General features: G+C 37.5%; 1 protein-coding gene across 1 annotated transcript in view; it reads right to left on the reverse strand.

Annotated features, from left to right (window-relative positions):
• Positions 1 to 181: 181 nt before the first annotated feature.
• cpda (carboxypeptidase D, a) overlaps positions 182 to 18,394 on the reverse strand; it is a 37,007-nt gene continuing 18,794 nt past the window's right edge. Inside the window, exons 8-21 of the mRNA XM_007245930.4 lie at positions 17,890 to 17,999; positions 17,653 to 17,761; positions 16,443 to 16,585; positions 16,165 to 16,334; positions 14,465 to 14,770; positions 11,597 to 11,792; positions 11,237 to 11,372; positions 9,006 to 9,152; positions 8,808 to 8,906; positions 8,516 to 8,580; positions 6,369 to 6,500; positions 6,032 to 6,217; positions 5,787 to 5,889; positions 182 to 5,003 (exon numbers count right to left, since the gene is read on the reverse strand). Coding sequence (XP_007245992.3) covers positions 4,777 to 5,003; positions 5,787 to 5,889; positions 6,032 to 6,217; positions 6,369 to 6,500; positions 8,516 to 8,580; positions 8,808 to 8,906; positions 9,006 to 9,152; positions 11,237 to 11,372; positions 11,597 to 11,792; positions 14,465 to 14,770; positions 16,165 to 16,334; positions 16,443 to 16,585; positions 17,653 to 17,761; positions 17,890 to 17,999 — 2,129 coding nt within the window. The 3' untranslated portion in view covers positions 182 to 4,776. The remainder of the gene's footprint in view (positions 5,004 to 5,786; positions 5,890 to 6,031; positions 6,218 to 6,368; positions 6,501 to 8,515; positions 8,581 to 8,807; positions 8,907 to 9,005; positions 9,153 to 11,236; positions 11,373 to 11,596; positions 11,793 to 14,464; positions 14,771 to 16,164; positions 16,335 to 16,442; positions 16,586 to 17,652; positions 17,762 to 17,889; positions 18,000 to 18,394) is intronic.

An 18,394-nucleotide genomic window follows, 5' to 3' on the forward strand; every position in this document is an offset into this window, starting at 1 on the left:
GAGTTCCTCAGTGTAGCACTGTCACAGAGTTTAGATTCTCTGCCCAATTTCTTTGATGATGACACAAACACAAACACCTTTTTGTATCATCATAAATAAAAAATATTCACCACAATATTTTTACTCACACTTATTTAGTCTCAGTTACAGATTCAAGTCAGACATTCGAGTCATTTCAGCATCAGATATAAACAGCAGTTTATTCACACTGTGTTCCACCGTCCACCCAAATTGCACTTAAATCATTTTACATACGGTTGGCATCACGTAGCTATCTACAATCAATCCCTTTTGTATAAAAAGGAAAAAATATATATACACATCAGCACAACCAGACCATACAAAAGCTATACACAATTGTTCAGTCTCACACACACACACGCAAGCACACAACCAAGGTTTGCACTCAAGCATGAAAATCAGCAGAAAAGCCATCATATTGAGTTCATGTAGCAATGGAAACAAACAGTGAACAAATGGACCTTTCCCCAAGCCTTTCTACTGTACACTGTGTTTCTTAATGGTGGTGCAGTAACTTCATAACTGAATCAATTAAACAAACAAAAACAAACACTGGAGACAATACAGGATGGTTACCAACAGTTTTACATATTGCATTTCATATGCTCTGGGGATGGACAAAATAATGCGAACACCAAAATAAGAAAATCATAGTCTGAATTTTTGTATAGGACACAGTCTGCATTCTTATGCATGATAACATGAATTACCTGTGGAAATACTAAATCAACATCTTAATACATGAAAACAAAAAAAATGAAAAAATCTTTAAGGCAGAAAATGATTTTGCCTAGATATATTATACATTTAAAGCAGGGGCACTGTATAAAATCTTATATTTTATTACTAATTGAGATGACCAAATGATAACTACATACATTAAAACCTCGCTCAGATGGATTAATAAAATATCAGCTTGATTCTTAATAGAAAGGATGAGTTATGGGGTCTCACTCACCAATACTTTCCTAAGTATTTTCTTTCATTTGTCACAAAAAAATCTAAAGTCCAAAAAGTCTGTCCATCATTACAAACTTAACAAAATCCAAATAACAAAATACTGGTTAATGTCTGTATCCTTATAAAAGCTGCTTTAGAGAGTTTAAGAACAAATTTCTACTTTAGAGCGATTGGTGAAGGTGACCCCTGGTCCACACATATTCATGAATTTTTTCAATCAGACGTTTTCCTCTGTTTTTTAAAATATCTCCCTCCATACAGAGACTTTAAGGGCTGAAGGTACATCATTGGGAGAGACATTAGCAGAAAGAAAACACAGAGGTTTAATCCTACAATACATACTACTCCTCAAGTAGTGTATTATGCAAGTCACAAAACTATAGATTCTAAATTTAGAAGATTTAGAGGTTCGGCCAGAAATAGAAACAAGCTCGTTTTTTTCCTGTCTACACAACTAAACTGAAAACAGAAAAAAATAAATAAATACAATTTCCAGCTTTATGGGTGTTTCTAAAAAAAAAAAAAAAAAAAAAAAAAAAAAAGCAGTTTTTAGTGACTGAAACGCTAGGATATAGAAAAGGACATGCAGATTTGAGTGGAAAGGGTCTTTAAACTGACCAAACTCCTAATAAGGATCAGATTTTTTTTGATAATTTAAATATGCAAACTGACTGACTGATTTTCAATATGCAGTTTACATTAGGGCTGCACAATATATTGTTTAAGCATAGACATCACAATGAACAATAATTGCAAAATGTAAAATCATGTGCAGCAAACTTAACTGAACATTAAACATTATTGCTGCTTTAAACAGCAAGTGAAATGATCTAATTTTAAAGCCATAAATCTCATGTTCTTTTCTAATAAGACTTTGTCTGGCTAAGCATTCTAAATGTTAATTGATTATGTGATTATTTTGTTTATTTTAGGAATAAATCTCTTAAATCAGTCTAATTTAGAGTTTATCTTATTTTAAGTCATTTGAACTCAAAATAAGCGCAAAGAAAATACGTAATATATTTAATAAAATCTAATATGACTAATCTACCAGAGGCAGATTATATCTCCATAATACAGTACAGTGTTTCCCCATAAAGGGGTCAGCCTTTATGGGGAATGCTACACAGCATTCTGAATGTAGATTTACCATTGAAAGGAAAATTTAGTCTATTTAAGTACTTAAATAGTATTAAAGTGGCTAAATTAATGAATGAATAATTAATATTGCAAAAACACATCCTTCTGCAAAATATTTCCAATATCGTGCAGCCCTAGTTTACATCAGTAAAAATGTGGGAAACATGACAAATTCATAAAGAAATCAACAAACAAATCAAATATGTTATTGCCTTTTCCAGAGATTCTCTACCAGAGCTATCTACTTATTCAGTTCATAATTAGAATCCAGTGAAATCCCTATAAAATCACATTTTCCACTCAGTACTTCTGATCAACTGTGACTGGAGGATTCTCTGAGAAACAACAAACATAGTTAACAGCTTTTAAAACAGTGTGTGGCCAACATCAACTCTATCTGTGTACAAATCTCCAACATTTAATACCCCAGTATATTTAAGTAGATTAGATATGCACAAACAAGCCTGCTGAAAGAGTGCAAAGAAAATATATCAAATAAAATAAAAAAAAATTAAAGAAACAACTTTATACATTCTTGGCAAGCTGAATACCACTCACTCTGAAGTGACTGAAGGCTTCCATACAATCCTGTGTATTCTTAGCAAATGTGAGTTAAAGTGAGGCTTTGAGTGAAAGCTAGGCAACAAACTGACCCGGTGTGTATGTGTATAATAGGGGTGTAACAGTACGTGGGTAAAAGTTAATTGTAGGCAGTCACAAAAAGAATGTATGGTATGATAATGTAGCATAGATAAATATATGCTGTTTGGGTAAAAACAGTGATTTCACAAGTGTGTGTATTACCCAGAAAATAAGTAAATTTATATGGTATAATGGAAACTGCATCAGTATTAGACCAATATTCTATGGAATGCGGCACTAGATTGAAGTAAAACGTTTTTTTTTTTGTGTATATATTTTGCAAGGTTTAAGCAGTGATGCACACCAACCCGTGACTAATGTGTACTGTTACCCCGTTACAATGTTACAGTGCTCAAGAACTGCACTCTTTAAAAAAAAAAAAAAAAAAAAAACTAAATGCTACTAACGGTTCTTTGAACGATACTAAAAAGAAAACAACTTTTGTTTGGAATAGAGATACAAAGTGATTGTAAAGAACCTTTTAAATGGAACCTTTATTAAGAAAAGATTTTTCATATTTTTAAATCATTTCTATGACAAATATGGTATTATTGAACCAAAAATGGTTCTTTCAGAGATAAGGTTTGGCTGGCTTTGCTTAAAAAAAAATGTGATTGAATAAAGGGAAAAAATAATGGCAGACTTCACAGACATATGGAGGCTTTGCTGCATCAAGCATGACTGCAACCAGTTATTTCCGCTGGGAGGACATAATTTGGAGCCATGATTTGGTGAAAATTGGCAAGCATTAACTCAAAATTTCCTTAATAATTTTAAAAGAACTTATTCATTTCTAAATTGATTGGCTGAATGCATTATTCACACTAGTTACAGAGACAAGGGCCTGAGGTCCCCATCTGCTGCACTGTTAACTCTGTTAATTCCCCACTGTATTTAATTTATATTCTAATCAGTGTAAAATTAAACATGGAAAAGAGCCTCAGAACCACATAATGTTCATCTCCTGTTACATACAATGCATATTTGCACATAAACTGTGACCCTTGTGTGAAAGTAATAGGTCAAAGAATTGAAAATAATAGGTCAATTAATAGCTTAGCCAGCATGCTAACTGAATAAGTGACTGTTATACTACGATTGTTCAAAAAACGTTTGTAGCACCCTGTTTTTTTTTTGTTTTGTTTTTTTTAAGAGTGTGAGCACAGAAAGGCAATGCATGATCTGATTTAGAGTTGAGGTGGTTTGGATCTTGCCCTCATGTTTCCACCTGACTTACCCAAGTCCTCATAAACAGAGAGAAAAAAACGTGATGCATAAGCAGCACTCGTTCTCAGAGAAATGTCTTTATTTCCACAACCTCTCGCCTGTTTCCTGTAACTCCAGGGGTTATTGTATGGGACAGTGTGTGAATAAAGAGAAAGGCTTCTTATGTAACGACCCAAATGTAAAAAGTATGGCAGAGAGGAGAGTCTGAATTACACTACCTACACCCGTCTTCACACCTCACGACAAGCCAACAGGCAACAATGGCTCAAACTAATCAGACAAGGCACTGTGTTCAGTAATCCTGTTGAGTTTCTGTTCACTTGGGCAGTTCAGTTAGTGCTGTACTGGTTCTGTACGGACTGGACACCTGCTGGAAGAGCTGCTGAGAGGTTACTCACACACTAACAAGCAGAAAGATAACACTATCCAAACTCAAATAAATATAGGGCTGGCTGTGGGCAGATAGTACAGTGAATCTGTACAGCGATTATTTGCATACATCAAGGTGTGAAACAGATGACTAATTTGGACCAATCGTGGCAGTAAAGTGCATCCTGTGATTGATTTCTGTGTTTTGATGGGCCTTTGAATCGAGCGCCCCCTGCTGGGTTCCTCCAGGAGCAGGCCTGTGAGCTCTGGACTGCAGAATAAGAAAAAAAAAACTGAGCCACCAGGTTCCACTCGGCCCTCTCCGTCACTCTGTCTCCTGGAGGGCGGCGCTGTGGGGTGGAGGCAGAGTAGGTGACTGTAATAGGTGTAAGTGTGCTGTGGGGTAAAGGGGGTTCATCAGAGTTTGTTGGCATACAGAGTGTCCTCATCACTTTCACTCTCGTCCTGGAATTCATGGCTCAGGAGAGACTTCTTGGAGCCCATGGAGGTGAGGCGGATCTCGTCGTCGTAATCGTCTCGGTGCTGCCGCAGCCGGTGGAAGCCGTCCTTCTGTCTGTTGGACTTGGCCGAGCACACGCACCAGATGATGCAGGCAGTGATGGTGAGGGCAGTCATGGCTGCGGCTGCAGAAGGAAACAGAGCAAAGAGGGACATCAGACTTACTGAAACACTAACCGTTGTTTGGTAAGAGGTTAGTTGTTTGGAGGTAGATAAGTAGTTGGTTAGTGATTTACTTGCTGATGGTTAGTTGTTGTAGATTGTTAGTGGGTTGATTAATTGCTAGTTGGATGTTTTATTGTTGGTTATGAAGGTTAGTGGTTTGTTGTTTGTTTTAGTACCATATTTTTCGCACTATAAGGTGCCCTTAAAATCCTTTAATTTTCCCAAAAGTCCTCAGTGCGCCTTATATATTTTTATATATATATATTTTTTTTAATATATTTTTTTTTATTATTTAGGTGTCCTAAAATGTCAAATGTCAAATACACAAAGGAAAAAAAACAAACAAAAAAAAACTAATGCACTTACTGAAAAATAATAGTGCAATCAACTGATAATTAAAATGATTTATTTTAAACAGTATGCAGTGGTGAGGGTTAAAGATCGCAGATTAGATAAAAATAAGTGATTTGGAATATCCCTACTCCCTCATTAGTATTGTGCTACTGTATACTGTAGTAAAAATGGTAAATGTATAAATCTGTAAATTAATTTGGACATCATTAGCCTGCATCAGTGTAGACAAGTTCCATTAATAAATCAACGTTTTTGTTCTTATTATAGAACACTTAGGCTTTAAAGGCTTAAATCAGCAGCATATTGTGCTGCTGATACTATAATTATAGCATTTGCGGCATTAATGGCTATGAAATAACGTAAGGCATGGATAAGCTAGCATATCTTACCTGCAGCTGCCACCACCAACTCCCTTGGCAAGCCGAAGATGCGGTTGTCCATATCAAACTCAATCACGATAGAGTTTGCTGCCTCGTATGAAGATACAATCACCTGAAGTGACCAAAGTGAAACACAGTAAAGAACAAAGATTAGAAAACAAGCTATTTATACGTGAAAAAGCCTATCAAATATACGTTATACATATGTTATACATACGTTTTATACATATGTGTGTTTTCTCATTTCCTCTTACCTCCTGACGCTGCTGCTGGTATCCCTCTGCTACTGCCTCGATGTTGTGTGAGCCTGGAGCCAGCAGAGCATGGAAGTAGCCACCTTCACTAGTGAACACTCGCACTCCACCGTTCAGCACTATCATGGCCCCCACTATGGGCTTTCCACTCTTGTCCTTCACTATTCCACGCACGCCTTTGTGCACCTACAAAAAGAACCAATTATAACTTACAGTTTAGATTAAGAATACAGTATCAATACTGTATGTATATGCAATACTGACCAGAATTAAATTAAGAGATTTACCTAACTAAGGGATGGGAATTTTGGATTGAGAAAAGAATATGCTAATTTACCTCTACAAGCATGCTGAGCAGAGACTTCCTGTTCTCAACCCAAAGGACCGACAGCTGATCAGCTTGGGGGAACAGACAGCAGCTGGTGTACACTGTAATCTCAGGGCAATGACCAAAGTCAACGCTGAAGTCCTGTAACATAATCAGAGAGTGGACATACAACATGTAAATAGGGATAATAGGGAGAACTATAATGTATGGTTTCAACAGCTGTGTACTGGAACTGTAGTTTTTCAATATCTTTAATTCAGTCCTCTTTAGGGCTGCTGTTTTTAAATCTGCGTGGGAAACTCTGTAATGATTTGCTTTAAAATATTTCCACTCATTTTGAATCCCAGGCGCTCTCTCGGACTCCGGCTGCTGATGGCAAGCACCATGATCTGGAAATCAAAATGAGTGGGTGGGTATGTGCCGCTCTCTCCTCACATCACTCTCAAAGTGATGTTAGTCAGCACAGGCTGGATGTTAGCTTATGTATCAGAGCCGGGGAGCTGCGCTTTTCTCCGAGTGCGCTGGGTACCCAGTAATGCAGCTTCAGCAGCAGTTGGAGGCAGAGAAAGGCACGTGCTAGCCCTCACCCTGTTGAGAGGCATTATTAGTGATCGGGAGAGTCCTAAAGAGTGGGTGGGGTAATTGGCCTTCCAAATTTGAGAGAAAATTGGAAAAAATTAAAATAAATAAATAAATAATCAAGCCTGTGTTCAAAATGTAAGGAAACTATAAGTAAATTACAGAAACTTTCTACCAGATTAAAAAATGCCACTGTTATTGAATGCTACTGCAAATCTGGCATGCACCTATTTTTACAGTTATTATAATTCCAATAGCCATGGCCATTAAGCCTTTAACATCCCTAGCAAACATTTCTTCTACACATTTGTGGCTCAATGTCAGGGAATATGATATAGTGATAAAGTGAGCATTAATATGTCCTATTAGGACTGGATTAAAAGTTTTGAGGTCAAAATGTTTGCGACATACAACTATGGGGAAAAAAATAAGAGTTTCTTTGATTTTACCAAATTGAAAACCTGTGGAATATAATCAAGAAGAAGATGAATGATCACAAGCCATCAAACCAAACTGAACTGCTTAAATTTGTGCACAAAGAGTGGCATAAAGTTATCCAAAAGCAGTGTGTAAGACTGATGGGGGAGAACATGCATGAAAACTGAAGATGCATGAAAACTGTGATCAAAAACCAGGGTTTTTCACCAAAAATGGATTTCTGAACTCTTAAAACGTTATGAACATAACGTTAAATAAAAATAACTGCTCTAAATGACAATATTTTTATTTGGAATTAAGGAGAAATGTTGTCTGTAGTTTATAGAATAAAACAACAATGTTCATTTAACTCAAACATAAACCTATAAACAGCAAAATCAGAGAAACTGATTCAGAAACTGAAGTGGTCTCTTAATTCTTTCCAGAGCTGTATATAGTTTAAGAGAGGTTTGTTTAGTGATTCAGAAACTGTTGCATAGTGTTGTCTGATTTGTGCACTCAGAGACTATACAGCATGCAGAACTGTCTGGAAAAACTTTTTTCAACTGTCTGGAGAAACAGAGATGTAAATCTGGATGGGGCTAAAATTAACAGATGCCACACAGAGTACAGTGAACTAAACACTGGGTAATTTAGCCTGTAATTTTCTCAAAGAACAACAGAGAAAAACACAGACATGGTTGTTTCGGACAGCCATAAATTCATGGAGGAATGAAAGAATTAAAAATGCTATAGGAGCGCTTCCACCTGTCTTTTTGCCCGCCGGGTTATACTGTATGGGTCTAGTATTTGACACATGGGGTCTAAAATAAGCAATCACAGTAGCGCAACTTTTTCAGGAGCTCACTAGTTTATTCAGGACATTCCTAACATTTTTTCCCATTTTCAATGACTGTAAATATAATCTATATTTATAGATTTTTCAGATTTTTCATTGCATTTGTAAAATCTGAAAATAAATGAGTATTTTTTGATAAGTACAGGCAACCCTGCTCTTGAAGACCTACTCTCCTGCATTTTGTGCCACAATCTGGATAAGGTAAAGGGTTCAATCATGCGTTTAAAGTTGATGAAACTCAGTAAAATGCAGGAAGCAAGTGCAGAACAAGCAGGTTACAGCTTTACATTCTGAAATTTACCTTCATACTGCCCATGTGACTGTGCTTCTCTGCAGCTCGCAGCACTCCATCTGGAATATTGCCCACTAAAATAATAAACCAGATCAAGAAGAGATAGCATTTACTATAAATAAACATTTGCATACTAATTTAAATACACATCCTTTAATGTAGAATGTAAGTACATGACTGCTATTTAATATTAATACAGAGATACAGAACTCAAACTTAAACTCAACAGAGAGAGAGACAACTTTCACCAGCTAGACAGTTACACACAGAATAATAGCAATATAAAAAGCAGTTAACATACTCTGGCTGCTGTTTGGACATCCAGTGTTTCCCAAGTGCATTGTTGGATGGTTGTTGGCATACACAGTAGCCAAATACCTCAGGGTACTCTCATTTTCCACTGAAAAGGAAGAGCACATTTAATAGGACATTGAGGACATTTCCATACAGGGAATTTAAACAGTTAAAAGCTGCAATAACTCTCGCAAACATTTCATACCTGGTTGCACTGGTTTGTCATATGGATACGTAACCAATACAGAGCCTCCATCCAGTGCCACTGAGAGAGTGTAGCCCTTCTCCTGTATCAGATCCATGACAGCACGGGTCTCAGGCTGAGGATCTGCAGAGCGCTGCGAGGCATTACCTAGAACCAACCAAAAAAGACCTGTAACCTAAAGTCAATAGCATGCAGTCATAGAAAAAACACTAGTTGTGTCAATCGATTTAAAAATTTAATCTGATTAATCACAACAGAATTCTGTGATTAACTGCGATTAATCGCATTTGTTTTTCTTTAGAAGTAAATTTTTATAGAGGATATTTAAATGTAAATAAAAGAATGAATGTAAGAAATGTAAAATACAATTATATGTATATTAGTGGTGTCAATTAAAATACTAGTATATACTTTTATGTTTGAGGGGTTGATAAAATCAACGTAGGGTGCTGGAATAAAGAATGCATGATATGTTGGATTGTAAATGTGGTTATAAGGATTTCTGAATTCAAACTTAATTTAATGAGAATAAAAATGTCAGAGATGAGGGGCATGAAAGCGTACGCGCATGTGTGTGTAAGTGTGAGAGAGTGTGAGAGAGAGAGAGAGAGAGATATCTCTAACGGGGTCAGAACTGGAAGTCTGAACAGGGTGTTACTACTGGAAACCGTAAGAGCGCGCCGTTTAGTCGTTCAGCCAGAAAACAGATCAGTGTGTTGGGCAGGGGCGTGGCAGATTACGGTGATAGTAGGGGTCAAACTTGGTGCCGTAATTAGCTTGCGTTAAAAAAATAGTAATGCGTTACTGATTCCAAATTAACAGCGTGCGTTACATATGGAAACATATGGACAGATATGGAACAATAAAAACAGTTGCAGAAAATATAACTTAACACATACAACTGATAAAATAATATCTTTTTAAATAAGCTCCAGATGATTAGAACTTTGTTACACCTTTGGGCTGCATTAACATTATAAGCCTGGTTAATCAATTCAAATTTTTTGCTCATATAAACCAACAGATTCTTGCCTTCTTGCACCAGACCTTTCACAGTTCTATTCTTGGGAAACGTTTTCAATGAATCTCTATAGATCATCACCTAATTTAACTAGAACTAGCAAAACCTGTATGGTACAAAAATTATTAATAGTGAAATAGCCAAGTTCGGACACCCCACATTTATCAGTACTTAAAATGCGAACAATTAGATTCAGATGCATTACTTTAGCTGCAGATAATTAAAAAGTTATTTGAGCGAATTTTTGAAGAGTCTGGCCTGTTAAACCCTTAGACATTTAGGCTATGTTCACATTACAAGCCTGGTTCATTTAATTAGATTTTAGATTTAGATCAGATTTGGCCATCATGACACTTCATACTCATAGATGTAGTTGATGTGAACTGGGAATACAATTTTGTTCCACCTCATGTTCCACATGTGATGTGAAGTGACAAAATCTCCTTAAATCCTTGAATTATCAGCCTGTAGTCTGCTGCTAACCCCCCAGCTAGCACTGCTGGAGCAGCAGTAGCTTTATCCGCTAACCACACTAAGCGCTAGCTCTTTCGCCATTCATAGGTGAGTATATTGGACTATACTTTGCGTGTTTATCCTGTTAAAACAAGCTATGTGCGACGAACCTGCTTACTGTAAATAAATGGAAGCGCTTTACACACCCAAATAAACAGTTTTAAGGAGAGAAATCTGTGTAGATCTGTGCTCCTTATAATCCATTGTGCCTTATAGTGCGAAAAATAAGTATACGTATGCAGGTTGGTTGTGGATGGGAATGGGGGGGGTGGTTGCAGAAGGGGTACCTGCTATATTCACTGCACTGATAGATATAATTGTGTATATAGCCTGGTGGTGTGACTGGAAATAAGCGATTGGCAGTGTAGCAATGTGAACAATAAAGACTTAGCACATGCATTCAGACAAACATTTCCAATCTGACCATTCACATTCACGTTGCATGCCCACAAATCAAATTTACACCACAGTAAAGGAAAACAGACTGCTAAGTCTGGTATTGTAAATGTAATATTAGTTTTCTCTGCTCTTGACTGCATAAATGAGTGGTAATACTATGGTCAGATCCATAGTCAGTTCTCTTAGGTCAAGACTAAAATTGGTCAGTGAACGCTTTAACAAAGACCAGGACTATTTCATGGGCTGTTCAAATTGTATTGCACATATTTCTATTATCAGAAAACGAATATGTGCTTACCAAAGAAGTCAGTGTCAAGGTCCTTGCCATTTGCATTGGTCATGCCTACAGGGGAGCTGCACTCTTTTTCTTTAGCCAGCTCACGACCATCTGGGTTAATGGAGGGAAGGATGACTATTCTGGTCTCGTTGATTAGCTGTGAGGAAAGACATGCATGCGTAAATAGCTGGAGAAACACAAATAGGATGTACCACTACAATATACCCTATGAATCATGTGGAAGAAAAACTGTTATGTCTTATTATGTCTAACCAGAACATGGCTTTCCAAAGTTTAGCTAAATAAACCCAACAAACTGGTTTGGAAGATAATATGTTAAGCAGTAACATCCACTGATAAAGTTGCTAAAGAAAATCTTACCCTAGTAATAGCATCATTCTTGCCGTAGTTAATGCAGAGATGGGCAGCAAACTCCAGAAGCAGCTCTGTGCCGACTGGGGCATTGCCATGTATACCAGCCACAAAGCGGATCTTGGGTTCAGACGGCTCCGGAACGTTAGGCTTGTTTGAGATCTCCAGGGCCCAGATGGTCCGGTACTCTGCACTCTGACCAAGTCTAGACAGTACCAGATAAGATCAAACACAAGAAATGTCCTAAAACTCACTTAGAAGACTTCCTGAGAGCATAACAATGACCAAGCTTTGCTGGTGTTCTGTTTAACACCCTTAGACTGTATTGTTTTAGCAGTCATCAAAATGTGTACATGCGCAGCAGTCATACTGCAGGATGTGCAATGTTACATAAAGGAAATTAAATCATCATAATGCAGACGTCCCAAGTCTCCAGGAAGTTGCGTGAGTCAAATTAATAAAAAATAAAATCTCCCAGAATCTAGAACGAGTGGCTCAAGAGTGAACACAAACATGCACGCAGGCGACACCGACTTTTCCCCCCCAATCCTGTGTGGGAAAGAGAGGGAAAGGGAGAGAAAGGCGCTTACCTCATCTGCATATTCATGAAGCACATGCAAAACAGAGAGGGTTCTAATTGGCCAGTTCTCTACAAAGAATATATGAGTCAGCCAATCAGTTTTTAGTGTGGGCGGGCAGTGTTTTTAATCCCCTATTAGACGAGATGTGTTCAGTAAGTAAAAGGAGGATCATCATGGCTCCCATCGAAACTTATTTCACCTTTGACTACTCATAAGTATATCCATGTCTGGTAAAATAAAAAAAATAAAAAAAATAAAATAATGAAAGCCACTTCAGTTTCTTAATCAGTTTCTCTGATTTTTCTACTTGTTTATGTTTATGTTTGAGTAAAATGAACATAGTTGTTTTATTCTTTAAACTACGGAAAGCATTTTCCCACCCAAATTATTGTCATTTAGAGCATTTATTTGCAGAAAATGAGAAATGGCTGAAATAACAAAAAAGATGCAGAGCTTTCAGACCCTAAATAATGCAAAGAAAACAAGTTCATATTCATGAAGTTTTAAACGTTTAGAAATCAATATTTGGTGGAATTATCCTGGTTTTTAATCAAAGTTTTCATGCATCTTGGCATGTTCTCCTCCACCAGTCTTACACACTGCTTTTGGATAACTTTATGCCTGCACACCTGGTGCAAAAATCAAGCAGTTCAGCTTGGTTTGATGACTTGTGATCATCCATCTTCCTCTTTATTATATTCCAGAGGTTTTCAAACTTTAAAAAGCTAAAAATGAAAACATTGACACTAGATGTTATCAGAATGTTTAAAATGTTCTAGAACCGTCCAAAAAACAGTTTTGTGATAGTCACAGCCTAATAGTAATGCAGTGCTCTAGTTTAATTACAGTAAGCAGTTTCTTCGATAATATCCTTGCAGACAAATTAACCAACCAGATATTACAGTCATCAGAACTCTTCTGATTCGTCTTATTATTCTATTCTTGTGAACTCTTTTCACACCTGTGCTACAGGTGATGTTCTATAGAGACATTCTTGTTTAACTAGAACCAGCAAAACCTGTAATGTACAAAATTAACTCACAAAATAACATCACACCCAACTACTATGTGCTTAAACACTTTTAAATAACAGTGAACAATTTCACAACCAAGCTGCAGCAGAACTTAATCTGTGAAGCTGTGATGAGAACTGTTTGTACTATTACAAAAAAGCACGACAGAACTTGCTCCTGGGTTCATTTCCTCCTTGCTTTCGTTCTCAGACTTGGTGGCCTCTTATAAGTAGAGTGTTCTGTAATTTTGGCTGCTAGCTTGGGTGAGGTAAACAGAAAACGTCAAACCTCTCTCGCTAGCTCCATTATGTAATGCACACAGCACTAATAGGCTTCCTCTGTGGCCTCCGCCTGATAAGGGTAAGCTGGCATAGCTGAAGTCCTTTCAGGACAAGGCAAGCTAACTTTAGCACTGGCCTGACAGCACAGGCTGGATCCACAGTGGTGTGTATAGGAATGAAAGGTTTGTTCTCTTAATTTACACAGTATAAAATAATAAACTCATAATCTATTAGAAGAACTGTTATCAGAATGCTCAATATTGTAAAACATTTGCTTTAAATGTTATGTAAACTTGGTGCTTTTTGACACACGTAAAAAAAATAAATTGAATTATATTTTTTTAATATATAGAGTGGTTTTTTTTTACAACAAATTGTATCACAACGCAGCTTCACAGAGATACAGGTCCAAGCCTCTTATGAGTAATCAGCATGGTTACCCTAACACAAAAAGTGTTTAAAAGGGCTATTTATATTCTATCTGGATTGACTTGTTTGACTATAACTATAGGCTCCTGCCTTTTTTCTTTCTTTTTTTTTTTTTTTTTTATTTCCCCTTTTTTTTTCACAAATTAGCTAGGCCAATTGTCCCACCCATTCAGCTGCTATTCAGCTCACAAATGAGCCACAACAACAGGCGGGTGAAGACTAGCACATGCCTCCTCTGACACGTGAAGTCAGACTCCGCCTCTTTTTTCGAACTGCTGCATTAGCCGAGCAGCACAACAGTGCGCTCGGAGGAAAGCGCAGCGACTCGGTTCCAATACATCAGCTCACAGACACCTTGTGCTGATCGATATTACCCTACAAGTGATGAGGGGAAAGAGCGCCATCTACCCACCCATAAAGAGCAGCTGATGGCAAGCTACATGACTGGGATTCGAACCAGCGATCTCTATCGATCATAGTGGCAGCGCTTTAGCCTGCTGGACCACTCAGCGCCAGGCTCCTGCCTCTTTCTCATGGCATTACGTATTATATACATACATAATCTTTGTTTACCTTTGAAGTGAGGTGATGTTGGGGAAGTTAAAGTTGAGGCCGCGCAGAAACTCCGACAGCTCTTTATAGTGCCGGTAGCGTAAAGTTGTGCTCGTGGTCGACGTGTCCTGAATCAGCTGGTCCAGACCACCCCCTACAGACAGCTGCTTGATGAAGCTCTGGAACTCCTCCTCGCTGGCGTCCACATGCACCCTGGAGCCCTTAGCCGTCTGCCTGTTACCATCACTGCGTATGCGGGTCAGTTTAATATCCTCAACCACCACCCCATCCTTTGGCACCGTCACATACGTATCAACAGATGTGTATCTGAAGACAATGGAAAACAGAGATACAAAATACTTTACTTACAAAATGATATTTCTGCTATTAAACTATAACTGTCCAATCTACCTTCAACAAAGCAACACTTAGGACACATTCACTGGATTGTACATTTTACCTTAACTTTGTATTAACGTGTCAACTTATAAATCATTACGCAGGCAATACTTTTTTAACAGTATTTATATATATAAATATATATATATATATATATATATATATATATATATATATATATATATATTTTTTTTTTTATTAAGTGAGTGGAAAAAAAAGAGGAAAAAAATAATAATAAATCAGGAACGTAGAGAAACAGGACAAATCAAATGAGAGAAAAAGCCTAAACAATATCCAGTAAAAGAGCAGAAGAATAATAGATGGAAAAAATAAATGTACAAAACTAAATAAAAAGAGCCAACACACAATTTAGTATTTCCCCTTTTTCCTTTTTAAACCTGTTTTTATCCCCTCCCCCACACCAATGCAATTTTTTGGTCATAACATTATATTGCTTGCTAATACACATGATTTATGATTTTAAAAAACTAATTTAATGTAATTATTAATTATTAATAATACACTAATTATCAAAAAATGCAAAAATAGTTGCACCCAGCATTTGACTGTAATGCTATTCAGAAGCAAGACAAGGGTTAGCTGGAACAACATGTGATTAGAGAGTGTGATTAGAAAGTAGTGTGTTACACACGTGTAACAAGAGATAGACACAATATAATAATATTTTATCGCATTGTGATACATTTTCTTATAACGACAATAAGCAAATCATGTTTCATTGGATGACGTGCAGCAGAAATTAAATAAGAATCACTGTTCTGCACATGAAAGAGCATTTTAATAGCAGAACAGCAGAATCTGACACTGCTGATGTATTTTGCCTGCGCCTCAAAGTATAATAAATACTGTTATTGTGAAAAGACGCTAGTGATGTAGCTAATATTTTTTTACCATTTGTACTGTTCATATCAATATCGGAATTGTATCAAACTGACCGAAATTAGTTACATATATATCGTGCCATTGGTCATGGCATTGTAGAGGTTCCGAATGGTGTCCTGTGATAATTTATCTTATGCAGCTTGAATATTCATGCTGCTGGCCAAGGCCTAGTATCGGTGTCTCCAAGACAAGCTCTTGAGACAGCAGCAGTATGTGGACAAGCGTTGTCCTCTTGAAATGGTGTACCAGAAAGTGCGTTCAGGGTAGGACCACTGTACCCCACACCATGTCACCAGGCCTTCTGGACACATGTGACGCATGACCACAAACTAAGGATCACCAGCTGCCATTCTGAGTCACTTCATGAGAGTCCATCATTTATTTTAATTAATAATTCATAGTAAATAAATGCGTTTTACCCTTGTGCCGAAACAGTCAGGTGGTACTTCCCAGGGACGAGCAGACGCCAGTAGTCACCAGCCTTGTTGGTGGTGACTGAATGATCAATTCCTTCTACAGTAATGGTGGCATTGGGGATGCCAGTCCCATCCTTACTGTCCGTCACCAACCCTTTCACTCCTCTGTGGACCTACAGACGAAGAATAGAAATGCACAATGAAATTTATAAAGTTATGAAGAAAAGACAGAGAGTGAGGAAAAAAAGACAGACACACAGACAGTGGACAGACAGGCCGACCTGGTGGATGAACTGTAGCAGAGATCTACGGTTCTGCTCCCAGTAGCGCGGCAGCTCGTCTGCTAGAGGATACTTCTCACAGCCCAATTCAATAGTCAACTCGAAGCAGTTAGTGTTGATATAGTTCCAGTCCTGCATTCCACCTGGAGGAGAAAGCCAGAAAACTTAGCCACTAGTGCTAGAGTCAAGCATTGCTTAACTTCTGTCCTTTACTCCATCTGGATCACCACAACTCTTGCACTCAGCTATAGAATCAGTGTTTTTACTACAGCAGCCACAAATCGCAATGAGGAAACTTTGCAGAGAACTTTTAATTTGAAATGAGAGATACAGGAAGTGTGATGAATAAAGTCTCAGGTCTACCGCATATCAATAACAGCTCCCTGATGCCCACAAGTCAGATAAAATCTCCAAGAATCTAGAATGAATGGTCCAATGGTGAACACAAAAGTGCATGCAGGTGAAACAGATTTTAGTTTTTCTAATCACATGTGCCAAAGAGACTGAGAGGGAGAGAAAGGTGCTCCCCTTGTGTGCATATTTAATGAAGCGCATGTAAAACAGAGAGGGTTCTGATTGGTCTGTTGTCTGCAAAGAGTCTGTGAGTCAGCCAATCAGTTTTAAGTGTGGGTGGACATTGTTTTTTCCCCCTCCTGGATGAGATGCATTCAGTGAGTAAGAGAAGGAGCATCATGGCTCCCATCAAAACTCCTCCGACTCCTCTCCTCTGACTACTCTAAAGTATATCCTCATCTGGTAAAAGTAAAAAAGAATAAAAGTCTTGCGCACTGTACAGTTTGGAATAGTGATTTTAGCATTGCCCAAGCCATATTGAGATCAGAGAAAGCCACAGTAGATCATATATGAATTAAGAATTACACAGAAAAAGTCAGTCAGTCTTTTGGTAAAGTTACTATCCTAGTCCTTTACAGCTTGTATATTTCAGCTTGTTATATTTTTAAAAACAGCCAGTCTGTAAAAATATAATAAACTGAGTCACCTGATACCAAACATAAAATAAGTTGATGCTGCACTCTAAATAGCAGCTTTCTGATTTGCAATGCTACACTACAATCCCAGGAAGTAGTGGAATGTGGGCTTTATGCTGCTGCTGAAAAATCCTTGGCCATAGAATGTGTTTTTTTGTAAAGTTTAATCAGTACTTTCAGGTAGATAATTTAGAATTTATGTTCCTTAATCCGCCACTTACCAGGTACATTGTACCACTGAGCTCCATTGGTGATCCCATCCTTAAAGTACTCGTCTGGGTATACTGCAATTTCTGGACAAGGGTGGCCATTGTGCATGAGTGTGTTTTCCTGAAACACATAAAATACACATAAAAGACTGTTTTGCCAAAGGGCAACTGAATAATGAACAAAGGGATTAATGAGTCAGTGTACTAAGAATCAAGAAGGAACCAGTAACAGGAACAGGTCAGTCTCACCTTGGAGTAAGCAGTGGCAAGCATTTGAAACACGGCATCATCTGGAGACTTGCTGTACTGGCTAATGCCGTCTGGGTCATCATCAAAGGGATAATTCACCACCAAAGAACCTAAAAATAAAATGATATAGCAATAAAAAAAAATTCAACAATTTGAGTTTATCTGGTATTTATTTACAATCTCAAATTAGAAAAATTTCGGACAGAAAGGAGAAGAACAATAAATCAGTGTTTCTTTCATTGACTTTATTTCTATTACAGACTGTATGACCTTAAGGTCTCTCATTTTATCTAGTGAAGCATTTCTGCATTTCAGGCCTGCAACACATTCTGAAGAAGTTGGATTGGAGGGGACTTAAGGGCTAAATAAAGATGTGATTTCAAACATGTGAAGCAGTCTCCATGAAAAAAAGATGAGAAATATAGATAAGCAGAGGATCTCCAGTTAGTAACAAATTATTTTAAAAAAATGTTTTAAATCCATATGCCTACGTTTTAAATCCATA

The sequence above is a fragment of the Astyanax mexicanus genome, chromosome 18 (genome assembly GCF_023375975.1).
Source record: "Astyanax mexicanus isolate ESR-SI-001 chromosome 18, AstMex3_surface, whole genome shotgun sequence".
Lineage (NCBI taxonomy): Eukaryota > Metazoa > Chordata > Actinopteri > Characiformes > Acestrorhamphidae > Astyanax > Astyanax mexicanus.